The sequence below is a fragment of the Cordyceps javanica genome, chromosome 7 (assembly GCF_051103115.1).
Source record: "Cordyceps javanica chromosome 7, complete sequence".
Lineage (NCBI taxonomy): Eukaryota > Fungi > Ascomycota > Sordariomycetes > Hypocreales > Cordycipitaceae > Cordyceps > Cordyceps javanica.
Window position 1 is genome coordinate 1235253 of NC_139301.1, and position 14515 is coordinate 1249767.

General features: G+C 54.3%; 6 protein-coding genes across 6 annotated transcripts; 3 read left to right on the top strand and 3 right to left on the bottom strand.

The window, feature by feature from the left end:
* Positions 1–1292: 1292 nt before the first annotated feature.
* Positions 1293–1817, top strand: V2A60_009891 (uncharacterized protein; the record flags this gene model as incomplete). The annotated part of the gene is made up of 1 exon (XM_083261155.1): positions 1293–1817. The coding sequence occupies one exon, from the start codon at positions 1293–1295 to the stop codon at positions 1815–1817; it is 525 nt and encodes a 174-aa protein (XP_083117281.1).
* A 1314-nt stretch (positions 1818–3131) lies between these two features.
* Positions 3132–3490, bottom strand: V2A60_009892 (uncharacterized protein; the record flags this gene model as incomplete). Its single annotated transcript, XM_083261156.1, has 2 exons — positions 3132–3188; positions 3293–3490. 2 exons carry the CDS (start codon positions 3488–3490, stop codon positions 3132–3134), a joined length of 255 nt encoding a protein of 84 aa, XP_083117282.1.
* A 372-nt stretch (positions 3491–3862) lies between these two features.
* V2A60_009893 (guanylate kinase) lies at positions 3863–4796 on the top strand (the record flags this gene model as incomplete). Its single annotated transcript, XM_083261157.1, has 3 exons — positions 3863–3872; positions 4091–4398; positions 4536–4796. 3 exons carry the CDS (start codon positions 3863–3865, stop codon positions 4794–4796), a joined length of 579 nt encoding a protein of 192 aa, XP_083117283.1.
* Positions 4797–5610: 814 nt separating this feature from the next.
* Positions 5611–7908, top strand: V2A60_009894 (ATP-binding cassette long-chain fatty acid transporter PXA2; the record flags this gene model as incomplete). Its single annotated transcript, XM_083261158.1, has 4 exons — positions 5611–6126; positions 6188–6403; positions 6457–7133; positions 7185–7908. The coding sequence occupies 4 exons, from the start codon at positions 5611–5613 to the stop codon at positions 7906–7908; spliced, it is 2133 nt and encodes a 710-aa protein (XP_083117284.1).
* Positions 7909–9570: 1662 nt separating this feature from the next.
* V2A60_009895 (uncharacterized protein) lies at positions 9571–10459 on the bottom strand (the record flags this gene model as incomplete). The annotated part of the gene is made up of 2 exons (XM_083261159.1): positions 9571–9666; positions 9752–10459. The coding sequence occupies 2 exons, from the start codon at positions 10457–10459 to the stop codon at positions 9571–9573; spliced, it is 804 nt and encodes a 267-aa protein (XP_083117285.1).
* Positions 10460–10953: 494 nt separating this feature from the next.
* V2A60_009896 (uncharacterized protein) lies at positions 10954–11681 on the bottom strand (the record flags this gene model as incomplete). Its single annotated transcript, XM_083261160.1, has 2 exons — positions 10954–11046; positions 11136–11681. The coding sequence occupies 2 exons, from the start codon at positions 11679–11681 to the stop codon at positions 10954–10956; spliced, it is 639 nt and encodes a 212-aa protein (XP_083117286.1).
* Positions 11682–14515: the final 2834 nt, after the last annotated feature.

Sequence of the window (14515 nt, forward strand, 5' to 3'; positions counted from 1 at the left end):
CAAGTTGCAACTCGCTATAAAAAAAATTAGCCACCCAACCACTAACTTAGTCAAGCACCTAGTACGGAGTAGTTCGCTCGTTATCAGTAGCTAAGCAAAGAAAGTACCTCAATGACAGAATGTCACCAAAAGTATACTTTCCAAGTGCGGTGAGCTAAAACAAGATCTGGCAAACAAAGAAGACGCAATGCGAGGCAGAATGTATACGTACACATATATGCAATTGTCTAAACATAGAATGCAGTACTCGGCAAGTAGCCTCGCCAACGTCTTTCTTTATGCTTTGCTCTCACTCACTCACCCACCCACTCACTTACTCACTTACTCGCCCAATCTCATCGAATATCTTGATCTCCTTTCGTCGCATCATCTTCAAACTACCAGTAGTAATTCGTTAAATGACCAATCTCTCATGTCGCTTTTGCCCCCCTGCCCCCGCCCCGTCTTCCGACAAGAGTAGCCCTGGGGCCTGGCCTGGCCTGGTCTGGCCCTTTTGCCCGTTTGCCATGACCCGGCAGCGCCACACACTAAACTCAAGCCCCTCCCCTGCTTGCGGCGACATCCACCCTGACATCCACACCCAAAAAAAAAATCCACATCCGCAACTCCTGCGGCCAGGATAACGCCTTTTGCCCCCCCTGGTAGCTTTTTTTGCGAATGCAACCTACTGGTACCATGCGTCTTCTCGCCCTCACCCTTTCTGGCTGCAAGCTCTCTCTCTCTCTCTCTCATCACGTTGCCAACAGTCTTTTACATACCACCACTCTCGCTCCCCCCTCCCTCCCCTCTCAATTCCCAATTTCTTCCCATTTTTTACTTGGGATCCTCATATGACCCCGTACCCTCCATTCTACTCTACCTCTTCGATCTGCTTCAGCGGACGCACCGTTACGAGTCCATCATCGCTAAGAAAAAAACGGCTTACAGCTTACACCACCACCACCACCACCAAAGCTGTTGAATTCTCGTTCTTTTTTTTTCTCTTGCATCGAGCATTCTTTGTACAGCTCCGGCCAAGCTTTTTTTTTCTTTCCCCTTGCCGCGTCGAACCCCGGACCGCCTAGTCGAGATCCCATCCCGCCGCCAAGACCTGTGGGGGTTGCCCAGTTGAATTGGTTCTTCTAATCTCGTATAACCTCGTTTGCATCTCGACCGTTTGGATCGGCATTGCAGCTTTCTCTTTTGCTTGCTTGCCTTCTGGCCGGCTGCTTTTTCATTTTCTTCTTCTTCTCCCTCTCTCAGCCTAAATACATACCACGCCGCCCGTCACAGTCGCGCCCCTCCTGGGCACCATGCGCATTTCGCAACTGTTTGTCGCCGCCGGCCTGGCAATCGCCGCCAGCGCTGGCATCCCGGGCACCGGCGACGGCGCGCCCCCTTCCTCCGTCGCCCTCGTCTCGTCGCCGTCCTCGCTACCGACCGCTACCGCTGTCGGAGCTCACAGCGACACCTCCTCGGAGCTTCTCGACCCGATCGGCGACAACGCCACCGTCGTCGTCGTCTCGTCGCATTCGTCGTCCCAGACGACGACGACGACCAGCGCCGCCGGTCCGGCCAACCACTCCTCGACGCACACTACAGGTTCGTTCTCTCGAAGCTCCGGCAACAAGCAAAAGCACCCTCGGTCTAGGACCAACACGGCTAATGCGCAAAAATTCTTCCCAGCGCAATCTTCAGCGACTCCCGACGCGACCTTGCAAGCCAACGCAACCAGCTCCAAGCCTGCCGATGCCACGGGCGGCGCCATCCTGCCCCAGATGCAAGGATCCATGGCCGGTCTCCTGGGCTTCTGCATCATGAGTCTCATGCTGCTTTGAAAGCGTTCGCGCCCGTTGCCCTTTCTTTGTGCGAGAGACCTTGTGGCCGGCCATGGGACATGTTTGGCGCCTGGTTATGCTGCCGACTACCTCGACCAACACACACATACATATACACCCAACAAACCTACGAATAATGAACCCCCTTTCACCATGGGACTACAAGCCGATCTGTATATATAATGCACATACACCTTTCGACTATTCACCACATTCGGCGCTCACGTTAATATCCATTTTACACCTTTTTTTTCTCGCCTCTTGTTTCGGTTTATTTCGGTTTACAAGCATCCCTTACCTTGTTCGGAAGCATCCGCCGTCCCTGGCAGGACGTTGGCGTTTGGTGATACCACGAAGCCTTTTTATTTTCCATCTTTTTCAAAGTCTTGCTAGGCTTTTTTTTTTCAAGAGGGCCTTTTTCATCATTTGTGCCTTACAAAGATATATATATGTTTTACTCGCATTTAGATTTTACGTGTGTGCTTTCTTCTTTCTTGCAGACACGCATACACGCACACATACGCACACCCAGAGCACGCACCCACGAATGGGACACATGGGTTTGCTTGAAAGGTCGCATACTTGTCATGTCACCCATGGCAATTCTTTTGTGGCACCGGAAGATGCACCTGTTTTTCTCGACTCATTTTGTGTCGGTTCATGTGTCGGATCGGACAGAGACTGGTCTTTGTTTTGGTAACTACTGCGTTCCTAGGATAGATAGGTCACGAAGGCATCGCCTCGTCACTGAGAAACTTTGACTTGTACTTGTCAGAGTCGGATAAAATAGAAAAATCTCTTTCAAAGAAATTAAAGGATTCAAATGGTGATTGTATTGGCATAGCTCGGGCGAAGTATTATGAAATTCGAAATGATAAAAGATAAATAACAGATAAAGCAAGCCTTGACAAATGATATTTTGGTATCCCAACTCCGACGCAATGAGCCCGTGTCGCCACAGGGCAGGATCTCTCCCAATGCTCCCCAACAGCCATATGTACAATAGTCGCAGCAACGTCATTTGCGTGATGTGTATCCCTTTTCCTCCCTCGCTCACTGTATTCTTTTTTCTTATTCCAAAAGAGTACAATTTTCTGTCTCGTCCTGCATCTCGCCATCATGGCCTCATTTCATTCATAGTGTTCTTTGCGACTAGACTCGCGCGGCCTGAGTCACAAAACCCCGACCTGCCAAGCAGGCTGCATGCAGCCGTTCTCACGTGTCGGCGCCACTTGCACTTTTTTTTTTGTATAGTAACTATATTTGTGTGTAGATTATTGTGCCAGCTCGTTTCCGCGGTTGGATGCCGTTGATTTACGCAGCGACGGGAATCGGGTTCGCGGGTCCGGGCGGCGGCTTGGGCAAATCATCCTGCTCACGGGCCATATTAGCAAAAACCTTCTTCCGCCGCATCAAACAAGGGGGAAAAAAGACGAGCGTAGCGAGGAAAGCAGAAGAAGAAGAAGAAAACATACCAAGTCGAAAATGACACGAATCATCAGGCTACAGCTCGGGCACACGGCCACGTCCTGCTCGTCGCGCAGGTCGTCGAGCGCAATCTGGAACCGGTCGCCACACGGGCACGGGTAAAAGTACGTCTGCAGGGCGTCGTCGAACGTCATGTCTTCAATCTCGATCTCGTCGTAGATGGACAGATTATCGTCGTCGGACATCTTGGCGCCTCGGACTCGGGAGTCCTTTGCTGAACAATGGGGAGAAAAATAGGCAAGTACAGGCCAAAAGCGCAAACCAGAAAAAAAGTTGGAGGGGTAAATGTCAAGAAACAGATCCCATAGAGTCGCCACCACTACAAACAGCCGCCGGGGATGAGCCGGCTCCACTGGTGCCTGGGCTTCTATCAAGTCAAAATGCCCCCAAGACATCAGCCTGCCCCTCTAGACTATTCTCCTCCCAGTGTTACCTTGTTTTTTTTTTTTTGCTTTACATTGCATTTTTCCATGCCGGCGCGCTTGCTTGTGAATTCATTTACTCGATCATTTTCCGCGGTTTCATACTCCCGTATTCCTCTCCGCGGCTTGACTAGAATGGCTACTGGTACGTTTTTACCTATCATCATCACAGTATTTCGACCTTGCGCCGTTGATTTCACCCGCCCCGCCATTCTCTGCGCCCCTTCCCTCCTTTAAACACCCCGCCACATCGTCACCGCCACGGTCAACACAAACGACGTTGGCTCTTTTTTTTTTTTTTTTTTTTTTGCCGCCCGCCATGTGAGGTTTACGCTGCTGACCAGGCAATAAAATGCGGAATAGATCGCCGTCCCGTCGTCATCTCCGGCCCTTCGGGCGTCGGCAAGGGCACGCTCTTCAACCTCCTCTTCGAGCGCTACCCCGACGCCTTCTGCCTCTCCGTCTCGCACACCACCCGGGCCCCGCGCCCCGGCGAGGAGGACGGCAAGCAATACCACTTCGTCTCCATGCAGGACTTTGAGGACCTGATCGCCAAGGACGGCTTCGTCGAGCACGCCCAGTTCAGCGGCAACCGCTACGGCACCAGCAAGATGACGATTGAGGAGCAGACGAAAAAGGGCCGCATTGTGCTCCTGGATATCGAAATGGAGGTGCGTACCCCTCGAGAGACTTTTGTCTCACCCTTTTTTTCTTTTCTTTTCTTTTTTTTACTCGGCCCCCCCTTCCTTGGTCCGAGCGGAATGACAGCAAGCTGCGAGATGGGTAGTAGCTGACAAACAGTGCGCAGGGCGTCAAGCAAATCAAAAACTCGAGCATCGCTGCCCGATACGTCTTCATCGCCCCGCCGTCGCTCGAGCAGCTCGAGCAGCGCCTGCGTGGACGCGGCACCGAGACCGAGGCCAGCGTCCAGAAGCGCCTCGCCCAGGCCAACAAGGAGCTCGAGTACTCGCAGACTCCCGGCGTCCACGATCTCATCATTGTCAACGACGACCTCGAGACGGCCTACGGGGAACTCGACGCCTTTATTCATAAGCCTCTTCAGCAATAGCATTCTATCAAAAAGACAGCATAAGAGAGAGAGAGAGGTAAGAGAGAGAGACGAGCAAAATAGAAATTCAATCGAGCAAATGAATATTTACATTGGAAAATCTGGCGCATCATCCATTCGCCTTGGCGCTTTGTTCCAGCCCTTTTCGTTCCACAGTAAATATAGCATGCAAAGACGTTATATTGGTGTAGTTTAGCTATATACAACATCAGTAGGGCTTCAAAACAGGTTGATACCGGAAACCATTTGCGTTTTGGCTCGTCCCAACTTACTCTTTCGACTGTGGCGCGTGTGGCTAAAACTCAAAATCACATGCTGCTCGCAGCGACAAACTCGTGGCGCAGCCGTTGGTGGCAGCGCTAGCTCTTCCCCAGTTTCTCGAACAGGCCGAGGGATCCAACCACATGCATTCTATCGTCAGCACTCTCCCCTCGTGATCTCCTTCTCTGCCTTGCTTTCCTTTTAGCTCTGCCATCATTCTTTTCTAGACTCGGAGAGGGTTCTGGATCTTTTTCTTGTCCCTGTTCCTTGTCGCTTGTTCCTCTCGACCTTTTTGTGTTGATCTGCTTCCTTCGATACAGCCTGCGCGTATAGATCGGCCGAGGCCGCGCCGCCCGCCCCCCCATACCAGCGAAGCAAGCCCGCGCCCACTCCACCTGGGGTAGTCTGACCGTCATAAACCAATTCTTTCATTCTTCCTCCTTCACTCCTTCCACCAGCATCAACAGTTGCCTAGTTTGTTAAACACACACAAGCCTTCCCGCGCGTCGTCCTTACTTCCCCCCCCGCCCGCACCTCCGGACGCCTCTGCGCCATGGCTACGCAGTCCAAGTTTGCCCTCCCGGGCGGCGTCAATGTCCGCGCGCTCGCCACGCAGCTCGTGCAGCTGTACCTCGCCAACCGGTCGCGCATCTCGCGTGCCGTCTGGCTCACGCTGTTCGTCGCCCTCGTCCACCGCATCCGCAACGCCATTGCCGAGCAAAAGGCCGCCTCGGCCCGCGAGTCGGCCCAGCGCGCCGCGTCCCGCCGCGCCACCGTCGACGCCGGCGGGCCGGATGCGCCGCGCAAAAAGGTCGCCCTCGACCGCGCCTTTTTCCGCTCCCTCATGCGCCTGATCCGCATCGTCGTGCCGGGCTGGCGCAGCAAGGAGGCGCGCCTGCTCATCAGCCACAGCTTCTTCCTCGTCCTGCGCACGCTCATCAGCCTCAAGGTCGCCGAGATGGACGGCGCCATCGTCAAGGCCCTCGTGCGCGGCAACGGCAAGGAGTTTATCTCGAGGATCGTGTGGTGGATGGTGATTGCGGTCCCTGCGACGTTTACAAATTCCATGGTAAGTGGGCAGAGGTGGTTGCGCTGTGTGATGCCGACCCGGGCGCCGCTAACTCGACCAGCTCTCATATCACCAAGCGGAGCTCTCGCTCAACTATAGGACACGGCTTACCCAGTACATTCATGACAAATATCTCTCCAATCTCACATTCTACGGCATCTCAGCTCTCGACGACCGTATAAAGAACCCCGACCAGCTCATTGCCGTCGATGTGTCCAAGTTTTCCAACAGCCTGGCCGAGCTCTACAGCAACCTGGCCAAGCCCATACTCGACATGGTAAGCAGCTCTCGCCGCGTCCGGCCTTTGATTTGCAGCGCTAACTCAAGCAGACCATCTACACCTACTCCCTTTCCAAGAGCGTCGGCGGCGAGGGCGTCGTCTTCATGTCGCTGCTCGTCCAACTCTCCGCCAACGTGATGCGCGTGCTAACACCGCCGTTTGGCAAGTACGTAGCCGACGAGGCCCGCCTCGAGGGTGAGTTCCGCTTCCAACACTCGCGCCTGATTGACTACGCCGAAGAGGTGGCCCTCTACAATGGTCACACGGCCGAGAAGGACACGCTCGACAAGGGTTACTTTACGCTCATCAAGCACGTCAACTACATCCTGCGCCGCCGCTTCTACCACGGCTTCATGGAGGACTTTGTCATCAAGTACTTTTGGGGCGCCCTCGGCCTCGTCCTGTGCTCTGTCCCCGTTTTCGTCAAGCTCCCCGGTGCCCAGCCCGGCATGAACATGGGCGACCGCACCGAGTCCTTTGTCACCAACCGCCGCATGCTGCTCTCGGCCTCGGACGCCTTTGGCCGCATCATGTTTTCGTACCGCGAGATTATGGAGCTTGCCGGATATACCTCTCGCGTGGACTCTCTGCTCAGCGTCATGGACGATATCCAGTCGGGCCACTTTGAGAAGAACCTGGTATCATCGTCGGGGACTGAGAACAACGAAGCTGTCCTCAAGGGCCGTGGCACCATCCACGAGAGCAAGGACATAACATTCATCGATGTGTATGTTATAGAGGAACGTTTTTCTAATGATTCAGAGACTAATTTGTATAGGCCCATCGTGTCACCAAACGGCGATGTCCTCGTCAAGGCACTGTCCTTCTCCATCAAGCACGGCGACCATCTGCTCGTTGTCGGCCCCAACGGCTGCGGCAAGTCGTCGCTCTTCCGCATCCTCGGCGGGCTGTGGCCCGTGTACGGCGGCACCGTGTACAAGCCGCCCTTTACCTCCATCTTTTACCTACCACAGCGGCCATACCTGTCGCGCGGATCGCTCCGGCAGCAGATCATCTACCCAGACTCGCTGCGGCAGATGCGACAGCGCGGCGCGACGGACGCGGACCTCCTCGGCATCCTCAAGACGCTGGACCTGGCTCACCTCGTGGACCTGTACGACGAGGGCTGGGACGCCGAGGCGGAGTGGCGCGACGTGCTCTCGGGCGGGCTGCAGCAGCGCGTCGCCATGGCCCGCCTCTTTTACCACCGCCCCAAGTACGCCATCCTCGACGAGTGCACCAGCAGCGTCACGCTCGAGACGGAAAAGGTCATGTACGACAATGCCAAGGCCCTGGGGATCACCCTCATGACCGTCAGCCACCGGCGCAGTCTCTGGAAGTACCACACCCACATCCTGCAGTTTGACGGCCAGGGCCACTACGTCTTCACCAAGCTCGACGCGGACAAGCGCCTCAAGCTCGAGGACGAGAAGGAGGACCTGGACATTAAGCTGCGACAGGTGCCGGAGCTGGAGAGGCGCATGGCGGAGCTGACGTCTTAGAGATGTTTTGGACTTGGTTCGAATACGAAAAAGAAGAAAGAAGAAGAAGAAAAAAGGAAAAGCGGTGGATGGTGATGTTTGGATATCAGTAGGAAGATGCCACATCTAACTCGGGACTGTCTTTTTTTTTTAAACATGTATATAGGCGACAGCCCGACATTGCACGGTGAGAAGGCTAGTGTCACTTTTTAACGCACACTTTGTATGATATGATGTCTGAGTTTTCCGGGGCGGAGAGAGGGGCTGGCATACACCTGAGTAGAAGTTGGACTAGACAAACCAAAGCATCTTTATAAAGTCGACACAATGCAGCAAATGAAACTGAATGGGTATATGACCCTTGGGTAGCCCAAACCTGAAACGGAATTCGCCTTTCAACCCTTTGACAGAACGAAGAAGATGAAGGAGAAAAATAGGCTATTCGTCCTCGGGAATCTGGTAATCGGCGACGACTGGCGCACGCTTTTGGTCGCTGTACGGAAAACAAAGATTCCAGGTTGGCCGTCCCCTGGTCAATGACGGCGAAACAATGTACATCTGGACAAGAGGGCAAGGCAGAGGGGACAGACGATGTTTCTGTCTGCTGCCCAGGTGCGCGAACGGTTCGGATCGCAGCAGCTCCCTACTTGGTTCCGGTTTCCCGGTTTGGCTCTGCTGGCCCCGGCCCGGCCCGGCCCGGCCCGCCGGTCGTTTGGTGGCCCACCACGGGCCGGGATTGGGCAATGTTTTGAGCCAGCATTTTTCTTCAAGCCGGCGGCGACGGGCGCGCTCACCGGCGACGCTCCTCCTCTCCCTTCTTCTCCTTCTGCTTCTTCTTCTTTCATCCTCCTCATCTGGCCCGCGGGCCGCCGCAACGAGGAGCGATTAGCCGCACATGTCCAAGGCAGGCAGGCAGGGGCGGCAGCCGCCCAGAAGGTTTGCGTGTGCAACGTCAGCCCAACAAATTTCATTTGGGCGACCATGGCCGCCCGCGCCTTGATTGGTTTACTCGAAAAGGGAATCCCTTTTTTAAAAAAAGAAATTTCAAAAAAAAAAGAGAGAGAAAGAAGCAAGGGAAACGGCGCAGGCGCCTTCAGCGATTCATTGTTCGTTAGGGACGGGGTGGGCGCTTCCCGAGCGACGGACAACGTATCCCAGCGCGCGCGCCGTCGTGAAAGAGAAACGGGCGGCGAACTGGAGCCGCGGCGCGGTCCTTGCGGAGGAGGCCCGTCCGCGCTGCATGTGGGCAAACGATCCCGCCCGCGCTTTTTCTTTTTTGTTTTTCCAAGTCTGCCGGGAGAGAAGCTTTCTTTTCCCCTGGTCTTGCCTCTTTTTTGTGGCTCGGATGCACGTAAGTTGTTTTTTTTTTACTTTTCTCTCTTGAGCCCGAGGTCCGCGCCTCGAGGAGGCTGTTGCAGTTGATCAGCTCAATCGAGTTCTCGTAACAAGCTGGGTGCGTATTATGATGAGTTCAAGCACGCGCGAGCAAGGTCTTCATTGCCATGTCCATGTATTAATTGTTTCTTGGTACGCTATCATAACTATTCGAATGTCTAATTTCTAAAGGGTTCGTGCTTCCATTTTTTCAAGATGGGCTGGTCTTTTGGGACAGCCGTATACTTGCAATATTCCAGTCAAAAAGATACTTGTGGTTTCTTTTTTGTCTCTCTTCTTCAGTCTCGCTCAGATTACCTGGTATATAAAATTGAAAGAGCATGGGGCCTCGTCATTGATTGAGCCACCAGAGTGGTCTTGGTTAAATCGCACTTCAGCGCGCATCTGCCCGGGGTCCAGTTAGCCCACAGGTTCAAGCCAGCATAGTTTGTGCGAATTTTTTTCGTTTTTTTTTTCCTTTCAAACATACCTCGTTGAGCACGGAAATGGCGTGTTCTGCTTCGTGGGGGTCCGTTTGGCCCATGGCCTCGAGCCACTCCTCGGCGGAGCCGGTCTGGAGCGCCGTCCGCAGCTTCGCCGGCAGCCTCGCCAGCTCCCACTCGCTGAGCTCCGTCATGTCGTCATCGCCGCCGCCGCTGCCCTCGGCCGCCGCCGCCGCCGCCGCCCTCTTGACGGCCTTGACGGCCCACGACCTGACGTCGGACGGCGTCTGCGCGGCCAGCAGAGACGGGCCCGGGTTGAGGACGCGGGCAAACGCCTCGTAGACCTTGGCGTACTCGACAATCTGCTCCAAGTTGTTGAGGACGCAGTCCGGCTCCGCGGGCTGCTTCTTCTTCTTCCTCGTCCCCTCGCCCCGGTACCCGGCCACGAGGCCGTCGAGCGCCTTCTTCCGGGCGAACTCGTCCTTGCCGATGCACTCGAGCAGCACCGACTGGGCGACGACCAGCGTGTCGGCCCAGTCGGCGGCCTCGGGCGTGTCGTCAAAGGGCGGGTTCAGGATCAGCACGGCGTCCTCCTGCAGCGCCCTGCACGTCTCCTCCGTGGCCAGGCTCGGGTTGTCCCTGAGCAGGGAGAGGCATCCCTCCGTCCCGCTGCCGCGATGGAAGGCTTCGTTGACAACCCGTGCGAAATCGTGCGCAGCCGCGTCGGCGGCGAAGTCTACCTTGGGGTCGTTCATAGTGTTTGACTCTTGAACTTTGTTGAGAGGGAGAAGAGAAATTTTTGCCGAGAACCTGCAAGTTTTGTTTGGTCGACCCGTGTAGTTTATTATAACTCTTGCGAATCTCAAGGAAGAGCGACGGAGCCAAGAGACTGCAGTCAAGTTCAATGCAACATGCGTATGGCAAGACAGCAGCTTGGCGCCCGAGCAGTGCGATTAGCTACAATTCATTGCTATCCTTTGATTGTGCCATATACAACGGAGACCTACTGCCGCTTTGCGCATTACGTGAAATGGCCTCTACCGCGTGCTGATGTATCACGGAAGTCAGGTGGTCAGGTGAAACAGAGCGAGTAAAGTTCTTTTCAATTCTTTTCAGCAGACCAAAACGCCAAACACAACTGGGTATCTGTTAATGCACCATAAAGAAAACACAATAGACAAGAAGAGTGAAAGAACCCTTTACAATCCCCCCCCCCCATCCCATCCCGCCGCCCCATGCCTTGTCCTTCCTAGAGATACAACCTGTGTATCCCTCCCACAACATCCCTGACTCCAGCCGCGAGGTCGAACCGCTCACGGATGATGCGGATCTCTCCGCCGGGCTAATCACGCCTGCATGTCAGCACAAAGAAACCCATCACCGTAGCAGGCCCGGCGGTTGTTTTATGGGGGAGTTTCATTTCAGTCTTACCTGGGTCATCCGGTCCAGCGCTGCTTCGCGATCCTCCAGGCTCATGCCCCGCAGCGCCTCGCTCGCTTCCTCGAGCGACATGGTCTCGAGGGGCGTCGTCGTCCTGTCCAGGTCGCGCTGCTGCTCATAGTTGAGCGCGACCCCTCCGCGGTGAAACTTGACGCGGACGCGCCGCCCGTGTCGCCGCGCCCGCTCCGCCGCGCACACCCGCATGATCCGGGCAAAAATGTCCCCCGCGCGCCGCAGGTGCTCCTCGCGCGTCTTCTCGCACGTGCCCGCGAGGCCCGCCACCCGCCGGCGCACCTCGCGCGCCGGCCGGCCGGCGCACATCTCGAGCAGGGCCGCCGCGCAGATGATGCTGAAGGCCCGGGACTGGTCGCGCTCCTCCGGGCACGCCGGCAGCAGCAGCCGGCAGGCGTCGCGCTCGAGGAGGAGCCGCGTCTGCTCGTCGCAGAGGTGCGGGTGCTTCTTGAGCAGTGGGAAGCCCCGGCTGGGTTGCCAGTAGCAGCGTACAAACTGCCGGGCAAGGGTGGATGAGGAGGCCATTGGACTCTTTCCAGAGTGTCTCCCGTTGGCCTGTAGAGAGTTCGAAGTGCTGCACATTGTGTTTTGTGTGTTGTGCTTTCTTTTTTTTTTCTTTGCAGCTGTCTCTACCAGTAAGGGTTTGTTTGGTTGAAAGAATGGTCGATGCTCTTTCCGCGTCCGAGTCGTCCTTATATACTGGGCCAAGCTTCCTCGAGCCCGCATCATAAACTCGCACAGATTTACAGAAGTGCAGAGCAAACATTTACACAAATAGTCCGTATATGCAGTGGAACTAGGAACTATATGCGTTGGTTTACAGACTATCACACGACCAGTGCAACAGTAGATAAGCTCAGACACGGCACGGAGCCAGTCCCGCGCAGCCGGCATGCAGTCTATACGATGTAATACAAGAATCGGTTGGATGAGATATCTAATAGATAAGAGCAAACAATTTCGGAGATTGTGACGTTTGCAGACAACGGACCGACCTCAAGTTGGCACAATATAGGCAAGATTTTAGTTTCTCACGTACATTATGAGGATGGTAAACCCAGTGTTGTTTGCTCCTAAATCGCAACTCCAACGGCATTGGACTGGAGAAAGAGCTGAAATACATTCGCAAACTTTTATGAAAGTCAGTAGCTTTGGGTAGTCAAGCGCAGCTCGAATGTGACACACAGTGCGATCGGGATTGTCATCACTCCGATGAACAGGCGCGACCTGGGACATGCAAAGGGTCAGGTTAGCTATACCTAAGCGGTGAAGAGCCCCAGGTCCGACAGCAGAAGAAATTTCAGGACCAGCTCATCTCATCAATAGAATTGAATGGCGCGTACTCGGTACTGTCGGTACGAAACGGTGTACCACGTTCGTCCCAGCCCGAGACTTTGGCCATTCGAGGCTAGGCAGGCATAGCTGCACTTTTTTGATTCAGTCCAACTCAAGTACTTGATAAATCCCCCTGTTTGGTCAATATTTCGAGTCACTCGAATACGGTCACATCGATGCGATTATGACTTGAGTTTTCGTTTCTACGAGCCGTGGACACGCCATGGTACGTGGTTCGAATGTTCGTTTTGTCCTTTCGACTCTTCTGTCCTTTATTCCCCACCTTCGCTTAGCCACGTTCCAGATTCTCAAGTCCGTTTATGCAAACTTTATTGGAATACGCGTCGCTCTAGCTTCGCGCATTGCAAAGTTGTATGTCAGCGGTGGAGAGATCGGCCGGCGTGTAGTCGGTCGTCTGATACACTGTCATGCCCTACGTTCGTATCTGCAGGTACAGGACATGAAGAAAAGAACAGATGACCAAAGAAATGCATGGGATATCAACCTAATCCGAAATGTTCAAATGATGATTATCAGTGGTAGAGTAGCAAGAGCAGTGTTGAGGATCATGCCGGTTGCGGTTCACTGTTTCCTATGAGCAGCCACGTTAGGGCTCCTCTCAGCACTTGTCGCGCAAGCAGGAGGCGCAAATTATCTTTTCGAGTCATCGTGTATATTTAGGGTAGAATGCAACTATCTATGCGTTGAGCAATAACCCCCTTCACTTTTTTCTTCCCTTCTGTTGTGGCTCATCACCAACGGCCCTCCTTTTCTTCCTCTCATTATATAGTTACTCTTTCTGATTGCATCAACTTTAGTTGAGTTCTCATTTCTCAATCTTTGGCTCGACCTTTTCAATTTTTCTTTACTTTTATTTTTTATCTTCTTGGCCACTCGAACGGTCTCGCAGAATGCTCTGCCATCAGCGAGTTCGAACAAAGCGTAAAAGCGTGCACTGGCAATCACCAAACTATGGCATCAACAACCCCCTTGGGTTCTTCTATGCGCCAACTTTCTTCTCTCCTCTACCGACGGGTGCGGTGTAGAGTTGACTGAGGCACACAGCTTGCATAGTCTTGACTCAAACACCTCAGCCACCCACCCCACCATAGAGGATGTCTTGGCCGTACTCTATCTTCCTGCCTTATAGTAACCAACGTCAATATTCAGCCACAATTTGGTGGCATTTAGATGCGGGCATCTCCGTGGCAGCGAGCCGATTAATCAATAAGAAAGATGAGTCAGGGCCCTTGTCCGTTTCACCCAGTCAATTTATTGCTGGGTGCGTGAGCGGGGCAAGGAAGGGTTGCAAAGGTCCTCTCTCTCTTCGCGATAACAAGCTTAAACCAAGAGCCATGCGCGGATCTTTCCCCGAAACATCCCTCACCGCGCGCTCATGGCCCGGCATCCCGGGACGCCCGTGCTGTGCCATGGATGTTGAGACGAGACGGGTTTCAACAAGGCGGGCACTTTGGCTGTTGGCTTTGCTTGCCAAGACTGCCATATTACCCGATCAGGCAGGTGGCTTCTTCACAACACTATAATAGATACCAGTAATAGTATATACATGTGCCTCTATATACATGCCCGCGCGCCGCGCCGCCGCGCCGGAAAACTCCACTCCTATTTTTCGCTCTGCACGAGCAAGCATCGGACTATGTTTCAGCAAGGGTCCAAGTCACCTTTCAGGAGGCAATGCAGGAGGTCGATGACGCCCTGCGTATACTGAGTACTCTCTTATGCCTTCGGATAGGGCCTTCGGATAGGGCAGTGTCATGACGCATGCTGGGCGGCCGCCCGGCTGGCCATCTTTTGCGCTGATCCGGCAATCGGGCGGGCTCGGTCTGGGACACTCAATCGGACAGGCTTCGCGCGTTTCAATCATTCGGCTGCGCGACCGAAGAGAGTTCCCTTCAGGATGCCGCTTCTCAGCCGCTTTTCATCTCGACCGAACCGTTCATGGGGCTCTCACGGCAACATGCCCATCACTCATTGCAAGAACCAATGGCTTGTCAGCGGAGCGG